Genomic DNA, 14,036 nt, shown 5'->3' on the forward strand with positions numbered 1-14,036 from the left:
GACCTGGTGGAGGAGGCAGGAGCCTCTGTCAGTGTCACCCATCATGTGGTCATGGACATGATGGAGCTTGGTCTGCATCACAGGGGGTGCTGTGGGCCTGCCCTGAGGGTCTGTGGATTCTCAGCTGGGACACCAGACCCTGTCTCCCTGCCCTGCTCAGTGCTCACTGGACCCTGCAGCTGGGTCCTCTCTGGGCCCCTGGGAGCCTCAGCCAGGCCCAGCCCAGGCTCTGCCCTCCCAGCAATGACACCAACCACTGGGACCACCAATTGGGACCAAGAGAGGGAATGGCTGGCCAGGGGAAGAGGAGCCCATTTGCATGCAGGTCTCTGTCCTCTGGGGGTTGAGGGGATAAGTGAGGCCTGGGGCATGTCTGCCTCAGGAGAGCTCTGGGGTCTCATCATGGCCTGGACACCACTCGGCCACCTCACCCTCTTCATTCACTGCACAGGTCAGGACCCTCCTCAGTGTCCTGATACCAAGAGTGCTGGGAGGATCCCGACCCCATGTCAGAAATGTCCTTCCCTACTGTCCTTCCTCCAATTCCTAACGCATGTCTGAATTTTCAGGGTCCCTGTCCCAGCCTGTGCTGACTCACCTGCCCTCTACATCTGCCTCCCTGGGAGCCCCAGCTAAGCTCCCCTGCACCCTGAGCAGTGAATACAGCAGCTACTGGATTGAGTGGTACCAGCAGAGGCCAGGGAAGGGGCCCCAGTATGCAATGTACATGAAGAGTGATGGAAGCCATAGCAAGGGTGATGGGATCACTGATCACTTCTCAGGCTCCAGCTCTGGAGCCAACCACTACTTAACCATCAGCGAACTCCAACCTGAGGATGGGGCTGCCTATTTTTGTGGGGCACATCATGGCAGTGAGAGCAGATGTGTGTAACCCATGGTGACATAGGCAGAGGGGAAGTGAGACAAAAACCTCCTGATGATGTGCTCTGTCCCCTCCTCCTTCCCAATGGCTTCATCAACAGTTTGATGGAAGCCTCCTCACCTGCTGACTGAGGCTCCACCTGCCCAGGTATTGGGGTAACTCATTGCTTGTGTCTGAGAAGAGTCTGTCTCTGAGCTCTCATCAATGCTTGGATGTGATCCATAGCTCATGTTCCTCTGTGTTGCAGGACTCTTTCTCTGGAGTTTTTTAACATGGTTGTCCCCACTCACCTGCCCCCTGATGGATTTTAGGATGCAGAGCCATCCACAAGAGCACTCAGACACAATCACCCTCATCAGCAGCAATTCCCTTCTTCCTCAGTCAACATCCTGAGCTGTTTGCACAGAACAGGGCTCTGAGTATATCCATTGGGATTTGGGATCTTGACCCTGACTCCCCAGGGTCCCATGCACACAGCTGAGCTGCTCTGGCCTTCACCCCCCACCCAAATCTCTGCCAAGTTTTGCTTGAGAGGCTCAGGGTGGGCAGTCCCCTATGAGCTTGAAATACTGAAATGAAAAAACATTTTCCCACAGGAGGATGTGAGTGGCTGGGCTTGCTCTGTTCCTGAGGCCTTGGGAGGGACTTCCCCAGAGTGAGGAAGCCCATGGGCAGGAGAAAGCCTGGGTGGAATCACTCCATCTGCTAATACCACAAGTGGACATTCAAGACAGGACATGACCCTCTGTTCTGAATGACCATCATTGCCCAGGACTTGGCATCCCCCCAGGATGGAATGAGGGTAGAAGGAGCATGAAAAGGAAAGGCACTTGAGGGCTTGTCTGGGCCCAATTCAGGCTCCACCACCCATGGGAGTCCAAGCTGTATAGTTAACCCCACATGAGTCTATGCTGTGCACAGAGAAGTTTGTGGTCAGTAATCCTCACATTTTCCATCTATTTTTACCCCTCAACATACCTGAGGGTTGCATAGAAATCCATGTATTTGATTTTCTGTTGTCACCCAGTGAGGCTGAGCATTTTGCCTAAAATCAACTATGATAGCTAATCAAGGATCAGATTCTCCTTCATCACAGTTCCCCAATTAAGGGAACATGAGGACTGTTCCTCTGGGCTCTCCTCAGTGTCACTTTCTCCAGATTCTCATAATTGACAGTGTCCTTGATTCAAATGCTACAGAATCTCTGTTTACCTCCTTTTACCCTGGTTACCTCCTTGAGTCAAAGAGGACAGTTTACTCCTAATGAGTGGGAAAGATGTAAGATTTAAAGTAACTTTACAGTAACAACACAATGCATAACCCCTGCTGTGGGGAGTATAAATGGGTGACACAACTTGGGGACAGATGTCTCATTCTTGTCTTTTGCTCAGTGTTTCTAATGTTGGATTGATTTTCATGTAATCCAGTGTTCATACAGGCATTAAACTGAAATTTCACATTTGGAGATTTCCTGGGAAGGCTATTTACAGGAGAACATAAATGCTCCCCTGCTCCCTGAGCTCAGCCTTTTCCAGGAGGGCCCAAGTGAGTTGGTCCTGGAGGAGGAGAGCAGGGTATGGGGCAGGAGAACAGAAGTGTGCCCAGGGTAGGGAGCCCTGTTGCCCAGGGATGAGAATCCCTTTTGCAACCACTACCTGCCTGGGCTTTTCTCTAGTCCATGAGGATGGGGAATTGAGGCAGGAGGCTGGGGATGAAACAAGGAACAGGCCCAGAGCCATCTTGAAGATGACCCTAAAGATTTTACTGAACCTTGGCACAGGGGCACAGTCTATGGGTGTTATTAAGTGGAATTAAGTGGAAATACCCCCTGACTTTGGTGTCAAGAAGGAAATAAAGTGATGGCAAATGGTGGACAATGCCACAGCCAGGGACACTGGGTGGCACTGCTCAGCAGAGATGGGCACCTGCACCCAGGCAGCTGGAGCAACAGGGGAAGGCAAGCAGATGGAGGGAGGTTGTGGACCTCCTGTGGGAAGTGAGGGGCACTCGACACTCAGAATGGGCTCCACTTGCCCAGTGCAAGGAAATGGCTGGGATATGGTTCCAGCCACCTCAGGACATAGCTTCATAGTGACATTCCCCATGGTGGGTTTCCAAACTGGGAAAAATCTCCATGACCACAGGGATTATTTTCTGTTTTCTCATCAAAGTAACTAAAGAGCTGAGACCACTGCCTGACACTGAGTCAAAACTCAATAGACATTGTTCTGTGAATACAAGAATTCACCAAATTGAAATCCCAGACAGAAGATCAAGTCTGAGGTAAATGTAATGATTACTGCTTTCTGAAAAAATTGAGGTCAGGGTTCTCAGCTCATTGGAGAGGAGATGCCAAGGGGGAAAAACCTCAGCTCTGGGAAAGAGGAGAACATGCACTTGAGCTCTGCATGGTTTAACAATGTATATGAGGCAGTGGTTAGAGCCTGGGACATGTGACTAATACAATGGACTGGACTCCAGGGGTTCATGTGGAGAAGGTAGCAATGGTGAAGATGGAACCCAGGCTCTGAGTAAAGAAACCACAGGGAGAAGGTAGGTGGTGGAGAAAACTCTGAGCACAGAGGGCAAAGTCCATGTGCTAAGATAGGGTAGTAAGTTAATATCTGCTTAATGTTTCAACTAACTGAGATCCTATAAGGTAGACATTCATGAACCAGATGTCAAATAGAGACATCAAAATCCACCATACAATATAAATTCTGATATTCTGCTCCCTATGCCAAACTCTCACCCAGGTGGTAAATGTCTTGAGGTAAGACTGAAGTGGTATGTAAACTTTGTGTCCAGAGAAGAGATGTGTCTGCAGTGGGAGAGGTAGATGAAGGAGGCTGATGAGAGATAGTCTGAAAATTTTGAGCCAATCTGGACTGAATTCTAAGAAATAGGTCATGTTATGAACCACTGAATTGCAAAACTTAGGATCCACTGTGAGTCTTTCAATTTCCAATCAGGTAAACCATTAGATAAACATTGCGGAAAAAAACAACAGAAAACAATTTACAGGAGAGTTGCTGGAATCCAGTGTTTTAAAATACAAGGGTTGTGAACAAAAAACATGGATGTATATAGGAAATAATACAACACTGAAGTTATATTATGTCAACAATTTGTTCTAAAGTTCTTGAGTGAGGGTGTGTTTTGATGGCTTCTGATGAGTGAAAGATTAAACAGAAGAGTCATAGTGGTGATGGCTGAACCTGGGTGATGATGCAAATGTTTGAATGTGGTATATGCTATAATTTTGTACTTTCAACTATTTCCAAAATAGCCTCTTAAATGTTTTGGAAGAGTTTCGAAAGGAATGGCATTAACTTTTCTTGGAATGCTTGGGAAAATTCACCTGTTAAGACATCTGGACCTGGGCATTTTTTTTGGTAGGTTTTTGATGATTGATTCAAACTCTTTACTTGTGATTGGTTTGCTAAGGTCCGCTAATTTTTCTCAGGCCTGTGTAGGTTGTTCATGTTTCTAGAAAGTTGTCCAATTCATCTAACTTGTCTAGTTGTTGGAATACAGTTGTTCATAGTAACCTTGTATGATCTTTCCATTTCTTTGGGGTGCATGGCATTGTACTCCCTCTCATTTCTGATTTTATTTATTTGCAGCTTCTCCCTTTTTAACTCTGAGGTCTAGCAAAGGGTTTGTCAATTCTATTGATTTCAAAAAACCAACTTTTGGTTTTATTGATTCTATTTTTCTATTTTCCTCCATTTCATTCATCCACTATAATTTTGGTTTTCTTTCACCTTGCCTTGGGATTAGTTTGCTGTTCTTTGTGTTGTTCCTCCAGCTGTTCAGTTAGGTCTTTGACTTTATCTCTTTCTTCCTTTTCAACGTTGGCAATTAGGGCTATAAATTTCCCTCTCAACACTGCCTTCCCATCATTCCATAAGTTTTCATATATTGTATTCTCATTTTCATTTGTCTTGAGATATTTGCTGATATCTCTTGCAATTTCTTCTTTGACCCATTGACTCTTTAAGAGGATGTTGTTTAACCTCCATGTATTTGCATAATTTCCAGTTCTCTGGTGTTTATTGATTTTCAGCCTTTTCAATTATGATTAGAGAAAGTGGTTTGTATAATTTCAGTCTTTTGAATGTATTAAGACCTGATTTGTGTCTCAGTATATCTTGTAGAATGTTCCATGAGCACTTCAGAAGTAAGTACATCCTGCTATTTTGGGGTGCAATGATATATATATATATAATTTCTATTTCATTTATCATATTTTTAGGTTCTTTATTTCCTTATTGAACATCTTTCTAAATGTACTATCTTTGGAAGAGAGGGTGAGTTGATGCTTCCACTATTGTTGTAGAGTATTCCATTACTTCCATCAATTTTGCTAGAGTTGCCTTATGTATTTTGTGGCACCTTGATTAGGTACATAAATATATATGACTGTTATTTCTTCTTATAGCTACCCCAACTTTTGTGGTTATTTCTTATGTGGAGTATCTTTTTCCATCCATTCACTTTCAATCTCTGTATTTTTGGGTCTGAAATGAGTCTCCTGTTATGAACATATAGATGGATCATATATAATTTTATCCCATTCTCCAATCTGTGTCTTCTGATTGGGGAGTTTAATCCAATAACATTCAGTGTTAATTCTGTAAACATCATTCTTACTTCAATCATTCTATCCTTTGGCTTTTATTTGTCAGCTCTCCCATTTTTCTCTTTTTATTCTTTTAGTTACATTTATTGATTATCACCATTTCTATATGTGCTTCCAAGCCTCTCTTTCCTTTTTTACTTTTTTATCCAGCAGTTGGATACAAGACAAGGGTTCTTCCTTCACCAATCAACAGCCATGAGAGCTCTGGGGCAGACTCATCCCCGCAAAGGTCCAGTAGAGAACAAAGATGCACTGAGATGATGGGGAAGCCACATAAAGGGGCTCCTGGCCCAGCCATAAGACAGAAAGGGCAATAGGCAGAGCAGTGGGAAGGCAGGAGCTGTCTCTAAAGGGCTCAGGTCTCCATGTCACACATGGCTCTGTCTGGGCCTGGGCACCAGGGGGCACTTGGGGATGTTCCTGAGGGGTCTGGGGAGACTCATGCTGGGAGCAGCCATCTGCACTGCCTGGTGTCATCTAATAAGGCTCATGAGGCCACAACTGTTACCACTCCCACCCCTGAGGTCCACAGGCCCCACCCAACACAAACTTTCACCTTTCCCCACCCAGAGGGGGCTGACCCAGGACCCAGTGTGGGGATCAGAAAGCTGGGGGATCCCATTTGCATGGGTGGACCCTCCCTTCTCTCTGAGGTTGAAAAGGGGCTGGGAGAGATTTGGAGGGAGCTCCACCTCAGCTGTGGGCTGACAGAAGGCAGGACTCAGGACTGTCACCAACATGGCCCTGTCCCCTCTCCTCCTTGCCCTCATTGCTCACTGCACAGGTGACAAAACAACAGGCCAGGGAGTGGGCTCTGGCAAGACATGTGGGGCCCTGTTTTCTCCTCTTGTCTGGAGGAAATCATCATCTCTCTCTATTCCTGCTTCCAGGGTCCTGGGCCCAGGCAGTGCTGACTCAGCCACCCTCGGTGTCTGGGGCTCTGGGCCAGACGGTCACCATCTCCTGCTCTGGGAGCAGCACCAACATCGGAGACTATGATGTGAACTGGTACCAGCAGCTCCCAGGAAAGGCCCCCAAACTCCTCATCTATGATAGCAGCAATCGAGACTCAGGAGTCCCCGATCGATTCTCTGGCTCCAAGTCTGGCAACTCGGGCTCCCTGAGCATCACCGGGCTCCAGTCAGAGGATGAGGCTGTTTATTACTGTCAGTCCTATGACAGCAGTGATGCTCACACAGTGCTCCAGGGCCATGGGGAAGTGAGACAAAAACTCCCCTCTCATCTGTCAGGAGGTTAGATGTCCCTGCAGCAGCCTGTCAGCCTCTTTCTGGGTCTTCTGTTTATCTACTTGTCTCCCTGGGCCCAGGCTCACCACACACACAACCTTGGGATTTACTCTCCTTTCTCTTCTATCCCCAAAGTCCCTCACAGCAGCGCATTCCAAGGCAAAGGAATCATTAGGGGTGAAGGTGATGCTGATTGTCCTGATTGTGGTGACATTTTCACAATTTATCAAGCTGAACACATTAAACATGTGCAATTTATTGTAAGTCAATTATATATCACTAAAGCTGTCAAAAACATAGTTCAATCTCTTCACTATCAAAGAGATTTTTGTTTTCTTTTTTTTTTTTTTTTTTTTTACATTCTATATCCAATTGCCCTCACCATTCATCTCTTCAATGGTATCAGGCCTCTGGAAAGTTCTACCATATATTTTGCCCTCCCCTCTACATTCCATGTTATTTAATTTTTCCTAGTGTTTCTAAATACTCCTACATTTTCCAAGAACCCAACACCTCTCCTAGGAATATTTGCTTGCCCAGTTGCAGAAAACCCTCTCTCTATTCAAACCATATAACCAGCCGCCCCTGTTAAATTATGTGCACAAGTGTTTGCTTCCAGCTCACTTTGCACCCTCCCATCCACACAATGTTAGTCACAGTGACAGGCCCTCTATTTTCCATATCACTTTCCTCTATTAATCCAGGAACTCCTCAGCAAAAAGACAATTTGTTAAAATCAATTTCCTTGTAGCCCAAAGGTGTCTGTGGACTGACAGTGACCAGGTTCCTGGTCCAATGTCCTTGATGTTATCTCAAACTAGAAGCTGAGTTTGACCAGTGAGCAGCAGGGGGCCTTGTATGTCTTCCCCAGAGTCTGCACAGTGGGTGCCCACAGCTGTGCAGCCCCCCAAACTCTCTAAGGCTTGCTGATGGAAATTCAACAGTTGTATTTTCCCTGGGCTGGGTAGAGTCTCTTGCTTATGGGTCTGAGTAAGGTCCTAGCAGGTGTTTCCTCCCAGCTGTCCCACGGGGTAAACTCTAAGTGTCAACCTTCATCCCCCAGAGTCAAAGAAACCAAGTTCTAGATTCTACCAGCCCTCAAGGTGGAGCAAATATCACAGTAGAAGACCCAAATTTGCATGGATATCCCCTCCTCTTTCAAACAATTGGAGAAGATAAGAACAAGTAGCTTAGAGCTGGACACTGCCTCAGCCCCCATGCATGTCTGTGTTTGCAGGTTCCCTCTCCCAGCCTGTGCTGACTCAGCCACCTCCCCTCTCTGCATCCCTGGGAACATCTGTGAGACTCACTTGCACCCTGAGCAGTTGCCTCCTTGTTGGTGGCTGCACATATACTGGTACAGAAGCCAGGGAGCCCTCCCTTTTATCTGCTGACTTTCTACTCAGCCTCAGGTAAGCATCAGGGTTCTGGGGTCCCCAGCTGCTTCTCTAGATCCAAAGATTCCTCAGCCAATGCAGGAATTCTGCAAATTTCCAGGCTCCAGACTGAGGATGAGGCTGATTGTTACTGTGGTATTTAGTCCAGTGGTAATTACATGCAGTGCTCTGGATCCATGGGGAGGTGAAACAAAAATGCTCTTTTCATTCTCCAGCCCTGGGACAGCCAGGACTGCACTGGTTCTGACAAAGTGTAGATTAGGGTTGACTCCTAGACTCACATGTTCAGTTGGCTCCTGCTGCTCTTTGGAATACTTGATCTGTCAACTTCACATCCTTTTCTTCAGTTGAAATTTTGTATTTGTGCATTGCTAAATCATTCTCACACAGGTCATGGTTTCTCAGAACCATGAGCAGAAATTCATTGCTTAGATTAAAAATCCCTAAAAGGGCCTCACCTCCTCCTGCCTCTTGGAGGGCAGGCTACAGCCACCCTCTACATCCACTCTCCCTCTCTCCCAGATCCATCCAGCCAGCTGTGCCTGGGGTGGCATGTGGGAGGTGGCCCAGATGCCCAAGCCAGACCCCAGGATGGATGGCTTCTCACAGGGCAAGCTGTGATAATTCTTCTGCTGCCTGCTCTGCCCAAGCTGCACTGCTGACAAGCTGGCCTTCCTGTCACCAGAGCTGATTTACCCAGAGCAGTGCAGCCCCAGCACACCCAGCACACCTACAGTGGCCCTGGCCATGCTATGACCCAGCCAGCATTGCTGCAGCACAAGGAGGGCCCGGGCATGGTCCCAGCATGTGCAGTCTGCACCCCAGCAGGCATGTGGACTAGCAGTACTCACTGTATGAGCTGTAGGCCTTTAAGGTCTTCTCCTGCACCACCCAGGACAAGTGGCTCAGGTCCATGTACTTGTGTGCCCTCCAGCCACTATACACTGCTCTTCCCACTTGGCAACACCATGGGCCTTGGCCAGATGTGCAGCTTCTGCATCAGCCTTGGCTCATGCATCAACTGCAAAATCTTCTCCTACAACTATTCAGGCTAAGGCATCAGTTGGGCAAGCCCTCAGAGAACCTCTAAGCTGATATTGCTGTGGCATGGCAGGTGTTGCACATCAGTATGGCATGAGTCCTGAGAACATCATCCTCTATGGCCAGAGTATTGGGACCATCCCCACAGTGGGCTTGGCCTTGCAGTATGAGTGTGCAGCAGTCATTCTCCTTTCCTCTCTGATGTCTGGTTGGGGGCTGCCTTTCCTGACACCAGGGAAACACACTGCTTTGATGCATTCCACAGCATTGACAAGATCTCCAATGTCACCTCCCCCATGTTGATCATTCATGGTACAGAGAGCAAGGTCATTGATTTCTCCCATGGCCTGGTGATGTGTGAGCACTGCCCCTGAGCTGCAGAACCCCTCTTGGTTGAAGTGGTTGGGCATAATGACATACACCTTTATGCACAATATCTTGAAAGTCTAAAATATTTCTTATCTGATGAACTTCCAAATTCCTGAAAAGGACAAATTGACATTACCTCATTTACTGTGAACAGAAGAGTTGTCTGTTTTGCACATGCTTTAACTGGATAGCTGTGATGGCTTGATAACCATGAAGACATGCCCAAACCTTAGGGTATATTAATCAAAGAGCTGAGGAAATCTTAATCTTTTGTATCCAGAAGTTGTTCTACTAATTCATACATGTTAATCTGAACAGCCATGTTTTTCAGCTTCATTACCTTGTAGGAATGGGAATGACAGCTGAATGTGAGAACACTTTTCTAGTACTGTATAAAGTATACTCACATCTCTTTTCTCTTCCTTATGCATCATTTATGATTCATGTATGCAGGACTCAACTCTCTCTCCAGGAATGTTCTCAGTATTTGACAGAACTCTCTCAGCCACTGGATTCATGGGTTCTGTAAATTTGTGAAGCTCTGTCAGTGTAACTAGAAAGCTGTTGTGGTGAAGACTCCTTTGCTACTTTTTAAAAATGCTGACCTTTCCCAAAACAAATCAACCGAAGGGCAATTTACTGGAACTGACATGATCTTCAACAATGGTAATGATGTTAATGTAATTGGAATATTCTTAACCAAAATGAAATGGTTTTTTTAAGTGCAAATTTATTACTAGCCAACACAGTTTTAATATTTTGATTCTTTGGTTGTTCTAACAAATAGCCTAGCAGACTTTCTTTCTGTAAAATCAACCTTATAGGCTTTTCTAAAGTGCCGTACATATTTCCAATTACATTGTGCATAGATTCTTAATGGATAGTTTCCTTTGACAGACCACAGTAATGAATTGCAAATTCCTTGTCTGTGATGTAAACGACTGAATAAATTTTGTTAATATGTTTTCTGAATTCAGTTTTATTGAGATATATTCACATACCATACAATCATGTTGTACAATAAACTCTTCACAGTACCATCATATAGTTGTACATTCATCGCCCAAATCTATTTTTGAACATTTTTCTTATACCAGAAAGAATCAGAATAAGAATAAAAAACAAAAAAGAACACCCAAATCATCTCCCACATCCCACCCTATTTTTCATTTAGTTTTTGTCCCCATTTTTCTACTCATCCATCCATACACTGGATAAAGGGAGGGTGATCCACAAGGTTTGCACAGTCACACTGTCACCCCTTGTAAGCTACATTGTTATACAATCATCTTCAAGAGTCAAGGCTACTGGGTTGGAGTTTGGTAGTTTCAGGTATTTACATCTAGCCATTCCAATACATTAAAACCTAAAAAAGTGTTATCTATATAGCGGGTAAGAATGTCCACCAGAGTGACCTCTCAACTCCATTTGAAATCTCAGCCACTGAAGCTTTATTTCATTTCATTTCACATCCCCCTTTTGGTCAAGAAGATGTTCTCAATCCCACAATGCCAGGTTCAGATTCATCCCTGGGAGTCATATCCTGCATTGTCAGGGAGATTTACACCCCTGGGAGTCAGGTCCCATGTAGGGGGGAGGGCAGTGTGATCACCTGAAAAGTGGCTTAGAGAGACAGGACCACATCTGAGCAACAAAGAGGCACTAAGCAGGAGACTCAGGCACAATTATAAGCAGGTTTAGCCTCTCCTTTGCAGTAACAAGCTTCATAGGGGCAAGCCCCAAGACAGAGGGCTCACCAAGTCAAGCTATCAATCCCCAGTGTTTGTGAGAACATCAGCAACAACCCAGGTGAGAAAGTCCAACACCACATCCTCCCTCAGCTCCTCAGGGGTCCCTGAATATATACTTTTTCTCTGCCAAAATTATTTGGGATGTGTTGCTATTTCACTCTAACCTATACAGACCTACTATATCTCACTTCCTATTCAAAGTTCCATGTAATTGTGGTGTTTGAACAAACTGACTGTAGAAGTTATATTGTTTAGAAAATACAAATCCTATACCAAATAAAAATTTCTTCCCTTGGTCTCACATGGAAATTGAAGTTTTAACACACAGTCAGTTTCAACCTTTACCCTTTGGCCCAATTTGCCCTAGTCTTAAACAGATCTGCTTTATTCATATCTCTAATTGAAGTCTGGGCTCTTTTTCAGCTTTTTTTTAATGGTTGCTGTATATGTTAATACTGACATTCATATCTGCTGAGTTCTAGCTCTGAGTTTCAGGTGTCACACAGATACCCAATATTCCAGACACCAGTCAGGTTATACATCAAGGGATCAACATCTCAGAGTTTGGAGACAGGCATTACAATTCAGGAATACATTTGACTGCCGTAAGTGCTTACAATCTAGGGACCATTACAATAATCTTTTCCCTGTTAGGCTGTGCTCTAATATTCAATTCTGAGTTTACACATCATAGTTAGTCCGTATCAGTGACACATTATAGTCTTTGCCTTTGTCTCTGGTGTACTTCACTCAAAATGCTGTTTACAGGATTCCTTCACCTTGCATGTCTCACAACTTCACCCCTTCTCATAGTTGCTCAATATTCCACTGTGTGCATACACCACAGCTCACTATTCTGTTCCTCAGCCAGTGTACCCTTAGGCCACCTCTACCCACTGCAAATCATGAATAATGCCTCCATAAACACCAATGTGCAAATGTTCATTCATGTCTCTGCTCTCAGATCTTCCAAGTACATACCCCATAATGAGGTTGCAGGACCTTATGGCCTCAGATACTTAGCTTCTTGTGGAACCACCACATTGACCTCCAGAAAGGCTACATCAGTCTGCCCCCTCATCAACAGTAAATAGGTACATCCCTCTCTCCAAGTTTTCTCCAACACCTTTACCCCTATTTATCTTTTTCCTACAATTTTATAGAAATATAGTCACATAAAATACAATTATCCACAGTGTACAATCAGTTGTTCATGGTATCATCATACGGTTGTACATTTATCACCACAGTGAGCACTTGAACACACTGATTACTATGAAAAAGTTTTTTTTGGTGAATAATAAAAAAGATAATAGAAAGAAAAATAAAGTGTCATACAGTACAATATGTTAGTAAGGACAGAAAATAACATCACTACCAAGAATCCCATATCCCTCCCTTATAATCCCCTCTCATACACATTTAACTTTGATGTATTGCCTTTGTTACATTTAATGGAAGCATATTACAATGTTACTATTGAACATAGACTCCAGTTTGCTTTATGTTTTTTTTCCCAAATACCACCTCTTTTTCAACACTTTGCATGGTTGGCATTCATTTGTTCTCCCACATGTGAGAACATTTACATTTGTACATTTAGTAACAGTCATTGACCAGTCCAGTTTTTGCCAAGTTACACAGTCCCTGTCTTCATCATCTATCTTTACCTCTGGTGTCATACATTCCCCTATCCCACCTCTTTCAGCCTTACTCACAGGCATCTTTGTTCAGTGTACTTACAATATTGTGCTACCATCTCACAGTACTATGCTATCTATTTCTGGATCTATACAATCAATCCTGCTGAACATTCTGTAGTCCTTCAGCATTAAATGCCTGATCTCTACCCTCTTTCTATCTCCTGATAGATTGTTACCAGCTTTTAAATCTCAAAATTTGCTCCCTAATGTTAGTTCATATTAGTGAGACCATACAGTATTTGTCCTTTTGTTTTTAACTTCACTCAGCATATCCTCAAGGTTCCTCCACATTATTATATATTCCATGCCTTTGTTCTGTCTTACAGTTGCATAATATTCCATCAGGTGTATAGTATATAATACAGTGTGTTTATCCACTCATCCATTGATGGATATTTGGGCTGCTTCCATCTCTTGGCAATCATGAATAATGCAACAATAAACATCAGTTTACAAAAGTCCATTTGTGTCTTAACTTTCCATTCCTTTGAGTATATACCTAGCAATGGAATAGCTGCTTCATATGACAAATCTAAACCTAGCTTCTTGTGGATCCTCTACACTGTCTTCCACAGTGGTTGCACCATTCTACATTGCCCCCAGCAATGAATAAGTGTGCCTCTTTCTCCACATTCTCTCCAGCACTTGTAATTTTGTTTTTTGGACCATGGCCATTCTGGTAGGTATGAGATATCTCATTGTGGTTTTGATTTGCATTTCCCTAATAGCCAGTGAAGTTGAGCATTTTCTCATATGTTTTTGAGCCATTTGTATTTCCTCTTAAGAAAAGTGTCTGTCCATGTCTTTTGCCCATTTTTTAGTTGGGTTGTTTGTCTTTCTGTTGTTGAGTTGTAGGATCACTATATATTTGGGATATTAAACACTAATCTGGTATGTGATTTCCAAATATTGTCCCCCATTGTGTAAGCTGCCTTTTTACTTTTCTAACAAAGTCCTTTGATGTACAGAAGTGTTTGATTTGAGGAGATCCCATTTGTGT

The 14,036-nt window shown here is 44.2% G+C and overlaps 1 pseudogene and 2 gene segments (V, D, J or C); all 3 read left to right on the forward strand.

The window, feature by feature from the left end:
- The first annotated feature begins 402 nt into the window (after positions 1-402).
- LOC119525074 lies at positions 403-892 on the forward strand. The segment is given in 2 exon segments: positions 403-451; positions 570-892. Coding segments are annotated over 2 exon segments (372 nt in total).
- A 5,274-nt stretch (positions 893-6,166) lies between these two features.
- On the forward strand, positions 6,167-8,793 carry LOC119525075. The segment is given in 3 exon segments: positions 6,167-6,312; positions 6,419-6,747; positions 8,695-8,793. Coding segments are annotated over 3 exon segments (474 nt in total).
- A 131-nt stretch (positions 8,794-8,924) lies between these two features.
- Positions 8,925-10,473, forward strand: LOC119525076 (annotated as a pseudogene).
- Positions 10,474-14,036: the final 3,563 nt, after the last annotated feature.

The sequence above is a fragment of the Choloepus didactylus genome (genome assembly GCF_015220235.1).
Source record: "Choloepus didactylus isolate mChoDid1 chromosome 23 unlocalized genomic scaffold, mChoDid1.pri SUPER_23_unloc5, whole genome shotgun sequence".
Classification (NCBI taxonomy): domain Eukaryota; kingdom Metazoa; phylum Chordata; class Mammalia; order Pilosa; family Megalonychidae; genus Choloepus; species Choloepus didactylus.